This window comes from Nicotiana tabacum, chromosome 20 (assembly GCF_000715075.1).
Source record: "Nicotiana tabacum cultivar K326 chromosome 20, ASM71507v2, whole genome shotgun sequence".
Classification (NCBI taxonomy): domain Eukaryota; kingdom Viridiplantae; phylum Streptophyta; class Magnoliopsida; order Solanales; family Solanaceae; genus Nicotiana; species Nicotiana tabacum.
Window position 1 is genome coordinate 12,696,813 of NC_134099.1, and position 18,784 is coordinate 12,715,596.

An 18,784-nucleotide genomic window follows, 5' to 3' on the forward strand; every position below is an offset into this window, starting at 1 on the left:
ATTTCCGAAGACATTTCCACACTTCCTTTTGACCTGGTGAAGTAAGTGTGAGTACTGCTTCTAGTCCTAACAACAGGTAGTTGAACACCTCTCCTTGATCTCGTGAAGTATGAATGCGAGGCCAGACTTTCACCAAACCAACCGTCTTTTCAAAAACCCTGGAGAATGCTCAATGACAAGTGCACGGTTAATTTGCAGCAAATAACGGATAGTTAATCTCACGTTGGGCATGATGCACCTATACAGTTAAGTGGATTGCTATATGTCTGCTACGAGAGCATGCGTCATTCCGGTATTTTTCCTCTTATTTCCCCCTTTTTTTTTCTTTTCTTTTGTTTTCCTTTTATTTTATTTACATTTATTTTTCTTTTATATATATATATTTTTTTTTGTAGTAAAAGAAAATGCGATCGGATCCGATGAGGATTGCCTACGTATCACGATACTCACGTGAATCAGATCATTACGTAGTTCGAAGACACAAATGAGCGTGAAAGAAGCAAACTCTTTATTATTGAAGCAGTCTATTACAAACTACATTTTGCAAAAGAAAAAGCAAACTTTGAAAATAAACCTAGACTCAAAAAATAGACTAAAAATCACCCTGATGAAAAAACAGGCAGAAGATGCTAAGGTACAGATTTGACCTATGAATGCATTATGGTTTTAAAAATTGGTTTCTGCGGGGCGTCGTTCGGCCTCGCCACGGTCCTAGGCGTGAGATCCCTCTCAAGTTGCTCTAGCTCGTGCATAGTCTGCTTGACATAAACCATTACTGCCGAGAGGAAGGTAACACTAGACATGTTCTCACATCGTAGACATCGTCTGGTGATGGCGTGGGCAACGGCTTTGATCCTATCTCTGGTTTGCTTCTTCTCTACAAGCAGGTGCTTTATCTGATCGTTGCATATCTTGAAGACTTGAACATCTTGCACGTGTTGATGCTTCAATCGCCGTACTTCCAATTTCATATGGGCTATTGTGTCATACCAGTATCTGCTTTCCATTTGGAAATCCTTGGCCTGACTAGCTTCTTTGATTTCAAGTGCTGCCATCTCTCTCTTTATTTTAGCAACAGTCTTCTCGTGGTCGCCTTCCAATTGATTCAGGTGTCTGCGATGCTTATCTGCTCTTGTATCCCACTGTGCCCTGAACTCTGCTATGATGTTTTCAGATTTCTCCAAACCATCTCGCCATTCCCTGATTTCACCTTTTAGCCCTTTTATCAGCTGCTCGTCCGATCGACGCCTTGGTTGTCTATCTGCGTCCAACCTTACTTGTTTGATCTGAGCTCTGAGCATCTCATTTTCTTGAGTTAACCTGTTCCGCTCTCCCAGATCGGTAGCAATTTGCACGCTGTGCTCGTATTTCATGCCTTCTACTTGTTGTTTTAATCTGCTGATTTCGGCACAATAACCTCTTTCCTTTGCTAACCAATCCCAATGCCTTTTCGATGACTCGGTGAAATCCCGGATGTGGGGTCTCTTAGCTGGCCTTTCATGCTCGAGTTCCCTTCTATACCATGCAAGGTAACCTGGCGCCGTTTCTCCCTTGGCTCGATCCCGCACGCAAGTATCTGATTTCAAATATTGACCCTCATTCCAGATTTGGCGAATCTTCGCTTCTGGGAATTGTCCGTTAGGACTTATCTCAACTGTTTGAGTGCTAAGATCTTCCTCATGAGGTACTGTCTGGCACCTTCCGAACTGTCTCAAAACTCGGCAGGGTGCGTAAGGTTGAATGCTCTTAAGCCCCATCAGTAAGAAATGAGTTTTAGCCGCCGACATATATAAGATCTCATCAACAGGTAACCATCCCAACGCCCATTGTATTTGGCTGGCAGTAAGAGCTTGCAAGAACGAGGTCCATGCCAGGACTCCTTTAGGCCAAGTGATCTCTCTGGTTCTCGTGTAAGATTCTTCTATGCGGGTTTTTTCCGGGGAACCATGGCTCAATACCCCGGAATGATGGCAGAGGTGCTCGGTCATCCATATCTGTAGGAGCAAGTTACAACCTTCGAAGAAATTTCCCCCAGCTTTACAAGTTGTGAGAGCTCGAAAGATGTCAGATACCACCATTGGCGCGAGAGTGCTGCCACTTTGCGTGAGTAAAGTGCTGGCGACCCCAGATATCTTCAAATCAATGTTTCCATCTTTTCTCGGAAATACCAGAAGACCCAGAAACGTTATCATGAACGCCACCCGTCTGTGCTCGTCCCACTTCTGACGAACTCCTTTGCTGCATAGTTTGTTGATTGGATTATTGAATCCCCCCTCGTGACCGTATCTATCATATATGAAGCATGGAGTACAGAATCCGGCTGCTAGATCCGGGTTGTGGACCGTTCTAGGTATTTTCAATGAATCCAGGAACCGATGTACCGTGACGACTCTTGGGGCGACCAAGTATTTTTCCCTCAACGGGAGTTCAGTATTCCCGATGTATCCGGCCATTTCTTCCAAAGTTGGGGTGAGCTCAAAATCAGAGAAATGGAAAACATTGTGCGCCGGGTCCCAATAGGTAACCAAAGCTCTTATGATATCTCCCCGAGGCTGGACTTCCAACAGACCCACAAGACCTTTCAAATATTTCTTAACCTCATTTTGTCCTTCAACACCTAGATCATTCCACCATAGTCGTAACTTGACAGGGATTTTTGGTCATTATTGAAAAATGTTCATTTTGCATCGTGCTCATCCTGCACATTTATTAAGGTGATTTTAACAAAATTGACTGACTCAAAAAAAAATATATATTTTTTTAGAGAGGATCAAGCTTTGCCCACGGCCTTTAAACACTTCGGAGACAAAGATTTTAAGGCTGTGCGGGTCTAAAAAAAACGCTAAACAAGACCCAAAGGTGGCTGTTTATGCAAAGTCAGCCTTCCGGCGTCCCTTTCGGGAACATTTGGCTATTTATGATAAAACAATGTCACCTGACTTATTTACGACTCTATTAAAAATTTTGACACATCTTTTATTTATTTATTTACTGATTTTTGGCTATTTAGAAAAATGGGGTTGAACCCGACGAGGGTTGCCTACGTATCTCACATCCGGTGAGAATCAAACCGGCGTAGTTCGGGCATATCATGAATAGAGAAAACCTAGAAATCAAGAATAAGTATTATTATTTTGAAAAAAGATAAAGGCTCAAGAAAAAATTTTTTTTTTTTTTTTATGCAATATTTGGATCATTAGTCTGAATTTATAAAAGGGGTACTACTAAAGAAACAACACACTTTTTTGAATTATGGATTTTCCATTTTTCTTTTTTTACTTTTAAAATAAACACTTTTTTTTCTTTTTTTTTGATTTTGAAAGTGATAAAAGAAATTTTATTTTTTTTTATTTTTATTTTTTTTAATAACTCTCAATAAAAGACAGTTTTTTTTAGAAAAAATTCCGGCGAGGTTTTGACACTACTTGGACATTGGTTTTATTCTCCAAAAATAAGTAATTATCTCCCCTACGCTGCTATTTTCCCCTTTTTAGGAACCGGTCGACATGCGGAACCGAAGCAAATAAATGCACAACACAAATAGGATGCACCAGGGGGTCTTTTTCGTTTCAGGCTGCCTGTCCTAGACGGACCCAACCCCTGTGTTGAGTCCCCTAAGTCAAATGCAACATGATGCAGATAAGCGTTCCTACTAGGGATCCGGCATGAAGTCAAGTTATTCTAGGTTCGTAACCTGGGTATTTGTTCTAGACTGTGCACCCGAGCGGACAACTCGAGTCGAGGAGGGGGCTACGTACCGGGGACCCGCGAGATCGTCCGGCTTTGTAACTTGTCCGTCCTCTTTCTTATTTTAGGTATTGACATTAACAGAATAGGGAGTCCCGACCAGCGAGCTTCTCCCCGGAAGTAAGAAGAGAAAGGTTTCGGCACAGTTTATATACAGTTCAGATAATATCAAAGCGGTAAAAGACAACATTTAGCACGTTACGCAAAAAACATGTAATAAAAATCAGATAATAAAGCCAAATATAACAATTACTCTAAGCTCGAATTCTTGAACCCTGAACCAGTGGTTCTGGGTCTACAAGTCCCCAGCAGAGTCGCCAGAGCTGTCACACCTCCTTTTTGCGCGCCCGCCCCGAAGGGTTAGAAATGCGCGGGTGGAGTTTTTCCAATTTAAGTGACAATATTCGAAATGGGATTATTTATTTAATTCAGAGTCGCCACTTGGGAAAGGTTTGGCTTTTGGTGTCCCAAGTCACCGGTTTATCTTGAATCCCAAATCGAGGAAATTTTCGACTTTTCCATATGAAGTCTGCGAACCAGAAGTTCTAAGTAAGGAATTCTGTTGACCCGAGGGAAGGTGTTAAGCACCCTCGAATCCCGTGGTTCTAGCACGGTCGCTTAAATTGTTATAATGGCTAGATATCTGATTTAAATACATGTTGTGACTTATGTGCTTTTATTAAGTTTTAACCGCTTTTATTATTATCATTTATTTTTATAGAATTGCAACGTCGTGAAAATGTATCTCGAACCACGTCACAATCAATGCACCCGTAATTGTTAACACATTTCGACTCCATTGAGATTTGAAATTGGGTCACATAAATGCGCACCCGAATTTAGGAATGTAATTTGATTAAGTCGCGCCTAAAGAATCTAACACGTTATTGTCTTCGGGGAGGGGAGTGGAATTCACTAAACAGCCCGTCCCAAATTCTAAGTATTTATTATGACCAATTATTGAGGGCCCCGCAATTTGCCTTTTGATTCGGCGAGGCTCGTCTCATTATTTTAGAAGGGTACCCTACAAGGACTACATTTTTACTACATTTATCTTTAAAGGGAAGGATGATGCCGAATTTTGCTGGTTTAGACAAATACGGACTGAATCCTTATTATGTTTACCGAACCTAAACTTGTTTGATTACCTGATTGATTGTTCATGAGGTGAAAGCTACGGCATTCTTTGTCTTCAACAAGTGAATATGCTTATTAATTCGCTAAGTGAGATTGCAAACAAACTAACAACATATATTGAGTTATGTTTTAACGACCTCCAAGTTCTATTCTTAACACTCTAACCTATTTGAAATTGATAAAAGAAATTGGCTGTTTTATTAGGAAAAATTACTACTAATTGAACTCAAAAATGATTATTAGTTTTTCTCAACAATCATTACATCATTTCGAAACGAAGAATCTGTACCGAAACCTGATATCAAACCGGCATTGGAACGAATAAACTGACAAGCGAAACTGGCATTCATAGCCAGACTTTTAATATGACTGCATGAGAGTTTGTTTGGGATACATCTATCCCAGACCTAATACCACAGATTTGTCGATTCAGTGGTCTAGGCAAAAATACATACAAGTGTTTGCCCTGACTCTATGTTATACAGTCGTAACTAAACCAAACAGTATTATACTGAACTGAACGTATCCCAAATCAAACATGCTGTCTATCATATTGTTATTGCTATTGAACAGCGCTATCTAACAGTCCATCTCAGCAGAATGTATGCTAGTTTTATACAAAGTGTTTGCAGTTTGCAGTAAAATACAATCCCACTAACATTCGACCTATTTTTAACACCAATGTTATAACATGAACAGCTGTTCTTTTCTTTATTTCAACTTCAAACTTTCAACAATACAAAGTTTCAGAGGTTGTGTACCTGGAAATATTTGACAATTGAAGGAAAGGGGGAGTCAGCAGAATATAATGACAACAAAATGCAGCAGCAATCACAGCACTATCAGTAGCAGCAGGGCAGAAATAGCAGCAGACAAAGCAATACAGCAAGAACCCAGCTCGAGTGCAGAGATGCAAATATAGCCAATAGAAAGCAATAGCCAAATAACAGCAACACCCAGTGGAGTAGAATCAGAAACTCCAGATAGTAGTAGACCAATGAAAGCACTCAACTAATAGACACAACTGAGATTTCAAAGGATTAGAATTGGCTTGAACAAATTGAAACAACTGAAAACCCAATAACAATAGGAGGAAGAAGGTTTCTGATTGTTGGTTGTATAGCTTCTATCCCTTAACCTCTCTATCTCTGTTTGTGTTTTTCCTATTCAGCTCTTAAGGTTCAATGTCTATCCTTTTGTGTGTGTGTGTATGTATTTCTATCTCTCAATCCTGTCTCTAATTCTGTCTGTATCTCCAAAACTTCAACTCTCCTCTATCTATGCTCTCTCTGACCTCTATTATCATATGGTATCCTTTTCCTCCTCCTTTTCTATCTCTGTATGTCCTCCCTTTTATAAGCTTTCACATTACCCCTTTTACAGCCTGTTTAGACCAACAGAAACCCCCTCATGTGCTGCCCTCTTTTCAGTTCCACTTAGTCATTTAAGTATTAACCAAAACCCCATCATATTCCCTTGGCAGGGTTACTTTTGTAATGTTTATTATTTCTGAAACTAAAGTAGGGTGTGGGCAGCAGGATGTATCTGACAGCATATGCTGTCAAAACATTTTTAAATCAAACAAAAGCCTTTATGCACATGTTGTGCACAAGTGCACAAATGCACATGTTGTGCACAAGTGCACATGCCCTCCAATTCTGACTGCAACTTAAACAAAATCAAACCCTTTACACTTCTGATTCAGATTAACAACTATAAGTAGCTAAATTCAATTCCCAACTGATTCATACAATGCTAAACAGGAGCAAATCAATTTGTATATTGTTCAAACATCTGAAACTAATTGACGACATATGTCGACTCGACTATACTAGTTATAACTCGTACAATCGAGACCAAAGTCAAACATTTAACAGTATCGAACACATGATTCGAATTGTACTGACTACGCAAAATTACATGGGAGGAATCAGTTGGTCAGTTCACATTTGAAACCCAATTAATTGCACAACAAATACATACATACAAATTATCAGAACAATTAGAAGAAAGACTCAATCAAACAACAAAGGTTCAGGCGAGATGGACAGGAACAGTTGATAAAACTCAAAACACAGATTAAAAACAAAACCAGAACAAATCTTTTAAACGAACATGGACTAACATAAATAAGCAAAGAGAATCAAAACTCACCTCAAATCTTGAAAAATCAAAAACCTTAACTCGGATTCGGACAGACCTTTCTTAAGGCTGAACGGGCTTTAATCGAAGTGTTTCTCAGATGAGAAACACTTCGATTAAGGTCCATTAGACCTTAATCTTTTAGTTTGAACAAAACACGGACCATCGACGAAGACCTTCAAAGTTCCAAAAATTAGATCCGGGATTCGTGCTTCCCTGGTCAGATTCGGACCAAACCAAGCATGGTTTGGTCACGAGGGGGGTCTGGGGACTGTCTGGTGCGAAGTTGAGGTCGATTGGTGTAACTCGGGTTCCGACTCGAATCTTCAAATGAAGATTCGAGAAGGTGGGAAGGGATTTGAACTAAACGGCCAACAGATCGATGTTCAGGGCGGTGAGGGGGTTCTATGGTGTTCAGGCGGAGGTCATCGGCGTTCATGCCGCCGGGATTAATGGCGAGGGATAAGGGGGCGGCTAGGGTTTCGTGGGGAAGGAGGTGAAGACGGAAGCTGGGGTATTGGATAGGGGGCAGGGTGTGGTAGGAGGCTTATATATGGAATGGGGGGATTGATTTCAACCGTTGGATGAGACGAGATGGACGGCTTGGATCTGAAGGTTTAAACGAAACGTCGTCGTTTGGCTTAGTAGGGGTCAGAATTGGTTCGGGTAACGGGTCGGGTAGTGGGGTTACGGGTGAAAGATCCGGACCGTTGGATCGGCTTGGTTTAAACGGTTGTGATGGGTTGGCATCGAAACGACGTAGTTTTGGTGTTAAACTACGTCGTTTTATGGCCTGGGGGTGGGCTGTTTGGACTGGTGGCTTGGGCTGTCCGTTTGGGCATTATTTGTTTGGGCCAATTTTAATAAATTGGCCCAAATCCGGAAAGGCAAGGCCCCCCCTTTTTTTTTATTATTATTATTATATAAAAAAAATACAAAACTAAATAAAATCAAACACCCAATACAATTATTCACACACACGTTAAAATAATTCAAAAATGGGTAAAATTAAACAAAAAATAAAATCACGGACGAAGATGCCTATTTATGATTTTCTATTTAACGACCGGATTACGGTTTGAATTATGCAGGACACATATATTTTCGAATTTTATTTTTTTATAAAGTAAATAAATAAAAATGGGCCGAAGTCACAAATAAATCAACAAGGTGCCGCACAGAAATTCAAAATTGTACAGCAGGGCCAATTATTATTTTTTATTTCTTTTTGAAGCGATTGTCGCGCGAAACAAAAATTACGTGCTCACAATTGAAATCCTTCTTAATCACGCAAGGGCCGGGGGTGATTTCTTCAAGAGTCGGCGGCACCACCGGTTTGGTCGGTCGGGATATAGAAGAAGGTGACGCTTTATCTTTTTTAGGAACTGATTTGGAAGTTTTAGCCATGACTCTAAGCTAAAGGGTACGGACGATGGCAGAACGTGGTGTTTTGCAAGAACTTGGCATTTTTCGGTGCTTAAAGGGGCAGAGGAAACTGTTGATTGTAAGAAGAGATGAAGAAGTGAAAGATGAGATGAAGGAGTAAAGTTCCTTATTCAAAGGAATAGCCTCATATTTGTAGAAGGGCGACGGCGGTTCGGCGGCGCTAGTGGCTGACCAGTACTGGCGTGCATTTAATGTTTTGGGGAAGCGAACTGATATGACGTTTCAGTCACTTCAAGCGCCTACATCACGGGAATGACATCATCATTGTAGACTCCGAAGGATCGAGGTTCAAATCGTTTCTTATCATCTTATTCTAAGAAACGTGGGGACTATCTATATACGGTCAAAATCACATGCCTCCGATTTATAGGCTCGAGGGTCCGTCTTAGGTCCAAGTCCGGGCGAGTTCGAGTTCGAGACCAGACTAGAGCTCGAAGACAGAGTGCAATGCCCGAATGTAAGAGTACGAGGAAGACCGAAGTCGAGTATGCTCGACCCTGAAATAGTACCGTTATGGATTTGTAACAGAATGAGCTAGATTCCTGCCACGTCTCCAAGATCATGGCGCAAATCTCGGAATAGGATTGTACGATTCTGTACTAGGCGGTTAGACAATTGTATCAAGAATATTCCTTACTGTAAATAGAAATATTCTTTAGTTAGGGTTCCCCTATTATATAAAGGGTACTACAATCATTTGTAAGACCATCTAATCATTGAGCAAAGAATATACTCTCTACTTTTTCGCCTACTGTTCATCAGAATTGTCCTTAGCTCTACTGCTCTTACTTACTTACTTTTATTGCCTTATTGTTCTTATCCTAAGCCCACCTCGAGGCCACTAAATTCGAGGTTACCACTGCTGAGTAACGTTGGTTTGATTCTGTTATTTCTTTCATTTCTGCTTCATATTTCTTGATTATAAATTGGTATTGAACTAAATCACATATCTTTAAAACCACAAATCAAATTTAATTGTTATTCGTATTTTCGAGGTAAACAAATCACTTGACAAATTTTCCTTAAATAAATTACAATAAACGAAAAAAAAAATATCTCTCTTTTTCATCACCTATTCTTTTTCTTTTTCCTAGAATACACCATACCTCGGATCCCATCCGGATCCGCAACAAAACCCAAAGGCCTATAAAACCCAAGAACCCGGGGCTCCGAATAAAGAGCAATATTGTTAATCCCTTTTCCTAACAGCTCGGTGACTAATCTTTCCATCACAGCTTTACCTAAACCAATCCCTTGGAAATTGGGGTCCACAACAACATCCCAAATTATCGCATTAAAAACGCCGTCGCCTGTAGCTCTAGCAAACGCCACAGGCCGTTTAGTTTTCTCGTACTCGATCCACATAAGTGAATCTGTGTTCTCTAAAGCTAACTGAATCTTTGTCGTGTCGCGTCTTGGGAATCCGACGGCGACGAAGACGGAGTTGAGGTGGTCGAGGTTGAGGTTTGTGATTGAACGGTGGAGATTGAATCCTTTTGATTTGAGAGATTCATCGGAGATTGAGATGTTTACGGTGGTGGGGATGGGTTGGTATTGAGAGGAAACGATGACGTTTCGATGGTGGATGGTGGTGGGTTTGAGAGAGAGGGCGGTGGGGGTTGGAGGTAGGTGGGTGGAGATGGGGTTATAGAGAAGCATTGTACATGATGAATTTTGGAAAGAAGAAGTATATGGCTAAGTTATGGGTGAGTTAGTAATTGAGTATACGTAGATAGGCTTTTCTGGTTTTGAAGTATGTGGTTCTCATGCAACGTTGTCTTTGTCTTTTTTTTCTTTTTTCTTTTTAAACTTTAAAGCTTGTGTAGGATTTAGGATATGGACATTATGAGTTCAAGCTCAGTTTTTACACAACCTTTTCAACGACAATAACATATTCAGTGTATTCTCGTAAATAAGTTTCGGAAAGTAACGAACACAGACCTTACCCCTACCTTGTACCGATAAATATATTTGTTAATAGGCTAACGGCTCAGGCAAGCAGAACCATAGCAGTTAAAAAAAGGAAATATAACAATAAAGAAGGAAAGGAAATATAGAAGCCAACTTCCACCCGACTCGATCTCGTTCAGAGGCGAATTCAGAATTTTAATAATATATATTCGAATTTGAGATTTTACGTATAATTTATTTGATTATATTGGGTGTAAGATTAATTATTTATAGTAATGTAGTAAATTTTTCATATATATACAGGTTCGAGCCCCACATAGAATTCGAGCCATAAGTTATACATTCAGGGGCGGAGGCACGTTGAGCCAAGCGGTGTCATCCGATACCGCTTGGCCGGAAAGTTTTATTTATTAATATATATGTAAATAATCTGCAAAAGGAAATATAGTCTAAATATAATAAATGACACTACTTGACGTTAACAACTATGTTGGTCCGTTGGTGAAGTAATCCAGTTTTTGCTTGTGGTCAGGTGTTCGACTCCTCACGGTGAAAACAACTTTTTTCTTAATATTTTAGTATTCTTCTGAAAATTTATTGAAAGAAGCAGCGTCCTATGGATTCGAATGGATAATGAGCTATTGAGTAAACGTTTGCTGTCTTGTATAGGTTTTTTTTTTGGGTAATATTTGTACTGAGTCTATTATGAGTATATTTTATAAAAATAAAAATTCGTGGGGAAGAATTGTACTATTATATTTGAATTGTGTTTTTCTAAAGTATGATTTTATTAAAGTAACCTCTTCATTTGTACGCCTCTCTAAATTTTAATACCACTTACAAAAATTCTGTGTACGCTCCTGTATACATTAGAGCCAAAACCTGTCAGTGGTGGATCTATGTATCACATTTGGGGGCTTAAGCATCCATTGATCTTTACATGGTGTAAGTAGAAAAGTTGTTTTCGATAGACACTCAGGTCATGCAAGCATCGTTATAGTAATTTAGAAAAAGAAATATAGCAGTAAAGAAAGAAAGAAGGAAATGAAATAGTAGCTTGCGGTAACGAGATAATGATAAAACCGAAGCAAAAGTAACATCAGATAATAATAAAAATCTAGGAAAAATGAAACACGAGAGTAGTAAAGCCATTTTATTTATTATGTTTGAAATCTATCATTTGTATTTAGTAAATTTTTCATACATATAGAGAGAGAGAATTCGAGCCATGATTATTTGGATGAACCCATAAATTATACATTAGAGCCAAACCTATTCATCATAAGTTCATAACTAAAATGATAAGTTTTTTGGCATTATAGCACAGTCCAAGAAGCCATCTAAAAATCTCGAGCACTTTATAAAAGATGAACTCTTCAATCGACAAGCAGCAAAGCGGGAGATAGCTGGGGAAGATAGAGAAGGAGCGTAGAATATTCTGATTTTACATAAGAAATTACTGTGATTTAACTTTTTTGTCCACAATATACAATTAGTTGTTTTTAGACAAAAAATTGAGACTTAAATATTGTTTTAAAAGAGAAAATAATAATATTTGTAGCCTGTTTGGCCAAGCGTTTTTTTTTTAGCCAAAAATGTTTTTTACACTTTTGGCCAAAATTTGAGGTGTTTGGCCAAGCTTTTGTAAGAAAAAAAGTGCTTTTGAGGAGAAGCAGAAGCATTTGGAAAAGCAGAAAAAAGTAGCTTCTCTCCAAAAGCACTTTTCTGAGAATCACTTTTGAGAAAAATACACTTAGAAGCAGTTTTCAAAAGCTTGGTCAAACACTAATTACTGCTCAAAAATATTTTTTTATTAATTAATCAAACACAAATTACTTCTCACCAAAAATATTTTTTTTAAAAGTACTTCTCAAAATAAGTTAATTTTAGAAGCTTGGCCAAATAGGCTACTTTTCACCTAACCTCGTTGGGGGATCATGACCGTTTGAGTGTATTTTTCTTACCAACCAACCCAGCCACAAATAATAAAGGTCCGTTTCTGAAGTCCCACTCTGCCACTCAGACAAACACTTTTTCTAAATCAAAAATTAAAAATTAGATTAAAAAAACAATTTTATTTAACAGTATTTATATGTTGGTATAAATTATAATGTGAAAGAATATTCTAGATCAAGAGACATATGCTTGGTTGATATTCGAGGTACTGTATATATTTGGGATCCCAAATGAGGAAAACTTGACAGAATTACTGGAATACTATTGTATTTAATCCTTTATGATCACCATTGACTTTTTTTTAAAATGATCCGATTAGGGGTGTTCTTTATTTCATTCTCTTACATTTGCCAAAATGAGGAAAATCTGCTTACTTTCTTTCATTCTCTTACATTTGCCATTGGCCAAGCTTGCTTAAATTGAAATACCAAACTTTGAGCTAGGTGTTCAAACTGAATCGGAAAGTTGCACCAAATCGAAAAGTTAAATTAAAATGATTAAAATGATCCGATTAGGTTTGGTTTGATTTAGTTTAGCATTAAGTAGTTAAAAAATCCGAACCAAACCGACATATAAATATATAATTTTTATATATATTTCTAAGACTTTATATAGAATTTCTTTAAAAAAATAGAAATATTTGGGATTCTCTTATGGTATGTAATAATTAATGGAATATAAAGTACTCCATTTTTATTTACTTTAAATAATGAGTCATATCGTCACTTTCTTATTAATATTACTGAAATGCGTCAATCGCTTTATTCTTCCATATTTATATGTCAAGTCTATTAAATTTTTATATTTTTTTCGAATTTGAAAAGGTATTTATAATTTAAAATTAAATAAAATATATTATTATTTATGTATCATATTAATTTTTATGTTAATTACTAAATTCGGTTAATCTTGAATGCGTACATCAACGAAAAAGTATTGTTAGATGATTAAAAAAACTATCATGTGTTACTAAGAAAATTCTAGAGATAAATTTTTTAATAGATCATATATTTTTAATTTTTACTAAATATATATTTACTTATCAAAACTTTAACAAAGTAAGATTGAAATAGTATTCATGTAACAAAAATATCCTAACGAAAAGGGAAATATCAGAAATATTTGAAAATTATGATGTGAATAGCCATAGCCCATAAGACAACATTCTTGGAAACTCAGAAATATATAAAGAGCAGTCGTGCTTTGACTGCAATACGTAAACCACAGTGTTTATAAAAGAGAATCAGACCCCGTCACCTAAAGTTTGTTTCTTTCCATCCATAAAAGTTCACATTGGGTAGGTGAGTTCACTCATTAAACTTATATTTTTATATGCAATCACTATTTATTTGAAGATCTTAACAACCCCAGATCGCAAATTCTCCTTTTTCTTCATTTTTGGACTTATTGAGGTACTTATTACTTTTTTTAATTTGGTTTATCTATTAAAGTTTTGATCTTTATTTTGTGGCAGTTTAGTACCTGATTAAAGTGGGTAGCTTTAATTCAGGTTTAATCTGTTAAAGTTTTGAACTTTGTTTTCTGATTGTTTAGTATTTGATTAAAGTAGGTAGTTTAATTCAGGTTTAGTCTGTTAAAGTTTTGATCTTTGTTTTGTGGGAGTTTAGTATTCATTAAAGATGTTAGCTTTAATTCTTGATTTCTGAGATGGGGTTTTCTCATTGCTTCATTTGGTTGTCTTATGGTTGAGTAGTTTTTTTTACTGCAGGATTTTATAGTACTTGCAGTTCTGAATTCTTGGATCACTTAGTTAGAATACTGAAACCTTTTATTTTTTAGTTTTTCTCTTTTCTGGTTACTTTTCTTTGATTCTTTTTGTGCTTTTGGCCAAAAAGTTTGGAACTTCTCTTTTTATGTTTCATCCAGATCTGATCTAGGATGTTTTTGTTTCTTTAGTTTAAAATAATTCCTTTTCTTGGCACCTTTTGATAACTTTTTTGGGATTGCTCTGTCATCTGATTGTTCTTCCGTCCTGCATCCGGATCTGTTTCACATTTGCTTCCATGAATTGGTTTTGTAATTTGTTCCTATACCCTTGTAGTTTAAGGTATCTGTATTGCCATTTCCTTGATTCTGTTACTGGTTTGATAAGCAACAGAGTTGTGAATGACAGATAATATAATTAAATCTACGCCTAACCATTGACCTTTCTCACTCATGGTGTGTCGTTGCAAGACTTCATATAGTCAAGTTGTTGCCTTTCTTGAGCAAATTTTACCTAATTGAAGTCAACGTGTGGTTTAAACTCGTGAGTGACGGAAATACAGCAGGAATCATGATTTTTGGATCTTTTATTAGCTTAATCCCAGAAGAAATAACCCATATGAAAAGTGATAATGAGAGTCGATGCTAGTAGAAATGCCCCCTCAAAATGTGTTCTAATTATCTGTTCTCATTGTTGCTATAGGCTATTCCTACTTGTACCTTTTATGCTTTCAGTTTCATCCTAAGGATTTATTTCCCATCCTCTGATGACAGGTGATAACATGGCTTCTCCGACAAGAATTGGTCTTGCTGGCCTTGCTGTTATGGGCCAAAATCTTGCTCTCAATATTGCTGAGAAAGGATTCCCTATATCTGTTTACAATCGAACCACTTCAAAAGTTGACGAGACTGTTGAACGAGCTAAAAAAGAAGGAGATCTTCCTCTTTATGGCTTTCATGACCCAGAGTCCTTTGTGAATTCTATCCAAAAGCCTCGCGTGATAATCATTCTTGTCAAGGCTGGAGCACCAGTTGATCAGACCATCAAAACCCTTTCGGCTTACATGGAGAAAGGAGACTGTATCATTGATGGTGGAAACGAATGGTATGAGAACACAGAGAGGAGAGAGAAAGAAATGGCTGAGTTAGGTCTTCTTTATCTTGGGATGGGAGTTTCAGGTGGTGAAGAGGGGGCTCGAAATGGACCTTCACTGATGCCTGGAGGCTCTTTTGAAGCCTACAAGTACATAGAAGATATCTTACTAAAGGTCGCTGCTCAAGTTCCTGATAGCGGACCTTGTGTTACATACATTGGTAAAGGTGGTTCTGGCAATTTTGTTAAGATGGTTCACAATGGTATTGAATATGGTGATATGCAATTGATTGCGGAGGCTTATGATGTTCTGAAATCTGTTGGGAAGCTCTCTAACGATGAGTTGCAACAAGTTTTCTCAGAATGGAACAAAGGGGAGCTTCTGAGCTTCTTGATTGAAATCACAGCTGATATATTTGGAATCAAGGATGACAAAGCAGATGGATATTTAGTAGACAAGGTTCTGGACAAGACTGGAATGAAAGGTACTGGTAAATGGACTGTTCAGCAAGCTGCTGAACTGTCAGTTGCTGCTCCTACTATAGCGTCATCACTGGATTCAAGATTCCTTAGTGGATTGAAGGATGAAAGGGTGCAGGCAGCCAAAGTTTTCAAATCTAGCGGGGTTAGCGATATCCTTGTTGAACAGTCTGTGGATAAGAAGCAATTGATTGACGATGTGAGAAAAGCACTCTATGCATCAAAAATATGTAGTTATGCCCAGGGAATGAATTTGATAAGGGCAAAGAGTGTTGAAAAGGGATGGGACTTGAAACTAGGGGAGCTTGCTAGAATTTGGAAAGGTGGTTGCATTATCCGTGCTATATTTTTGGATCGTATTAAGCAGGCTTATGACAGAAATCCAGATCTCGCTAACCTGCTTGTGGATGAAGAATTTGCAAAGGAGGTAGTTGAACGACAGTCTGCCTGGCGAAGAGTGGTCTGCCTTGCTATAAGCTCGGGTATCAGCACACCTGGTATGTCTTCAAGTCTTGCTTATTTCGACTCATACCGGAGGGAAAGGCTTCCCGCAAATTTGGTCCAAGCTCAAAGGGATTACTTTGGTGCTCATACTTATGAGAGGACTGATATGCCGGGGGCATTTCATACTGAGTGGTTCAAGATTGCCAAACAGTCGAAGATCTGAGTTTCTTCTGGTTACATTCTTGTCATTGACCTAATTGAATAAAGCTCTTGTTGTCACTGAATCTGGGAAGAGAGATCCTGTGGTATCACATCTTGTCATCTGGTCTCTCAGGTGTTGAAATTTTCCTATGTTTGTTGTGGAGCCTATTTGTATTTCTAGTCCTTGGCGGCTTTTTTCTCGTGTTATGTTTTCCAAGTTACTGAAAACTCTCATACAAGCAAAGAAAGTATTATCCTTGTTTTGGATAAAGTTCTTAAATCTTTTTCTGTCCTTACTTTTGCTCTATCTTGACTTGCATTCTCATTTTCCTTAACCATTTAATGCATTTATCTTCTTCCTTCACTCGACATTGTTCGGGTGTGTTACACGATATTATCTGATTCATTTGAAATATCTGTGCTAGTTTACTTGAGGATCTTGATTAACCTCTGATGTTAAATCAGAATCACAGAAGATCTGGTCCAGTATATTTTTACAGCATTTGTACATGGTAATTGACCTTTTGATAAGTTGCTTTACATACGGGGATATCCATCTTTTGCAGCTATGCTGCTAGCGATCCTTTCCTTTTTGGGAAGTTACATTCAAGTTCCCATGTCGTCTTTAATTAGCTAATAGTTGGAAATGTCAGAAGATTTTCATCACCGGATTTCACTTGGAACTAGGGACCTCGTAATTCAACTAATGATCAGTAGTAAATGGACACACTTGGTCCGGTGTTTTCCAGGAGTCTTCTTATATTGGTTGAAGACTTGTATATCAGTGTTGGGATAAGTGTGAGATCTAGAGAACCTCTGATGTATCTTTAAAAAACAAGTAGTTTAGTATTGGAATGAAATGGGCCCAAATAAAGCGAAATGATAGAGGATTCACATCCAACGCCAACTAATCTTTGATTAAGGCGTAGTTGATTGATCGATTGGTAGTAAGTGGACATTTACTGCAAGTATCATACATCCGATCTGGTTCTGCTTATATGGTGCCAATTTTTAAGCTCTGAATACTAATATTTCACATTTGCTGGATTCAAGAACCTTGCCTATATATTTATCAGATTACATAGACTGGGAAAAAAATTAATCAGTCCAATAGTTCATAGCATATATCTAATCATCCCTAAATAATTGGAGTATTGGACTTATCAATTTTAAACCTCTTTCCTTATCCCCCCAAAGAAAGAAAGAAAGAAAGAAAAACACCTCTTTCAACTTTTGTCTGTTCAGCCCAAGTTGGAGTCACTTGCCAAGGAGCAGATGCAGAAAATTCTGCCTTCAATTCTCATGAGCAAATTTCAGTAAGCTCTGTCCTTATCCAAGTATCCATGGAGCCTGTACATTTCTCCTTTTAATTCCATTACTCTCTACACATATTGTACTTTTAGAAAATCATCTGTTTGTTGGTTTCTTATATCTAATTGGGTCACTTTAAAATGGTTGTGCTTGAGTTAATTTAAAATGGTTGTGCTTGAGTTAATTCGCTAACTGTTGTTATAGACAACTCATGCTTACACCTTCAACTTGTTGCAACATGAGACATGGCTTTTGTAAACATCACCTGAGGACGCATTTAGCCTGAACTCAAGATGTTTGCTAGCTTATTTGACAGATGTTTGAATTGTCAATTCTGCATGTCTTCTCTACATGGTCGGTTGTTCCATCAAAAGCTTTAGCTATATCATCTTGCTACTTCTACTTATAGCCTCATTAAAGTAACGAAACGTGATGTCATTTTCACTCTGTTGTGAGAATCCTGAATGTGAGGTTTTGCTTCCGTGCATAACTGCATGTCATTGTTTTAATGGGTATCACACTGCAGAGGATCCTGCTTTAATTAAATACAGCACGTTGAGAACTTTTCAGTTGTTTAAGTACTGCTGTAACTATCTTGAATAGTTTTTGGATTTGCAGCATGATTTGTTCTACAGTTCATGTGTAATTAGCAAGTCTGATCTCTAAAACCACCACCAAAAATAGCAGATAAAATTTGAGATATCAGACTAATTAGGTCTTGAACTCATTCCTTCCCTTTCGTTTGATTCTTTTACACATAACTTACTTTTCTTACTACATTTATGTAGCAATTCTTCCTATAAGGTAAGTTCTCCTATCAATAGGTTGAAGAAGCTGCACAACCAGCTTAAAGGGCAACCTGGTGTACAAAGCATCCCGTGTTCACGCAGGGTTCGGGGAAGGGCCGCACCCCAAGGGATGTGATGTAGACAGTCTACCCTAATGCAATCATTAGTGGTTGCTTCCGCGGCTCGAACCCGTGACCTATAGGTCACACGGCGACAACTTTACTGTTGCTCCAAGGCTCCCCTTCCTGCACAACCAGCTTAGTGTATCTGAAAACAAGAACTCATAATACAAAGACACTTATTTTTAAAAAAAAAATGAAAACATAAGAACCTTCCACAATTTCCGGCTTCTTTTATTGGAATTCCAGTAGCCATCATAGGCTGACTGGATTGAGGAAATTTA

The 18,784-nt window shown here is 37.9% G+C and overlaps 2 protein-coding genes across 4 annotated transcripts; one reads left to right on the forward strand and one right to left on the reverse strand.

Annotated features, from left to right (window-relative positions):
• Positions 1–9,423: 9,423 nt before the first annotated feature.
• Positions 9,424–10,213, reverse strand: LOC107789648 (GCN5-related N-acetyltransferase 1, chloroplastic-like). Its single transcript, XM_016611510.2, has one exon. It carries the CDS (start codon positions 10,129–10,131, stop codon positions 9,541–9,543), a length of 591 nt encoding a protein of 196 aa, XP_016466996.1. The 5' UTR covers positions 10,132–10,213; the 3' UTR covers positions 9,424–9,540.
• A 3,281-nt stretch (positions 10,214–13,494) lies between these two features.
• On the forward strand, positions 13,495–16,562 carry LOC107789656 (6-phosphogluconate dehydrogenase, decarboxylating 2). 3 transcript variants are annotated; one of them, XM_016611518.2, is made up of 2 exons: positions 13,495–13,640; positions 14,839–16,562. In XM_016611518.2, exon 2 carries the CDS (start codon positions 14,847–14,849, stop codon positions 16,302–16,304), a length of 1,458 nt encoding a protein of 485 aa, XP_016467004.1. In that variant the 5' UTR covers positions 13,495–13,640; positions 14,839–14,846; the 3' UTR covers positions 16,305–16,562. The 3 variants fall into 3 exon arrangements, with proteins under 3 accessions (XP_016467004.1, XP_016467016.1, XP_016467009.1); XM_016611530.2 differs by having other exon boundaries at positions 13,495–13,636; XM_016611523.2 differs by having other exon boundaries at positions 13,561–13,751.
• Positions 16,563–18,784: the final 2,222 nt, after the last annotated feature.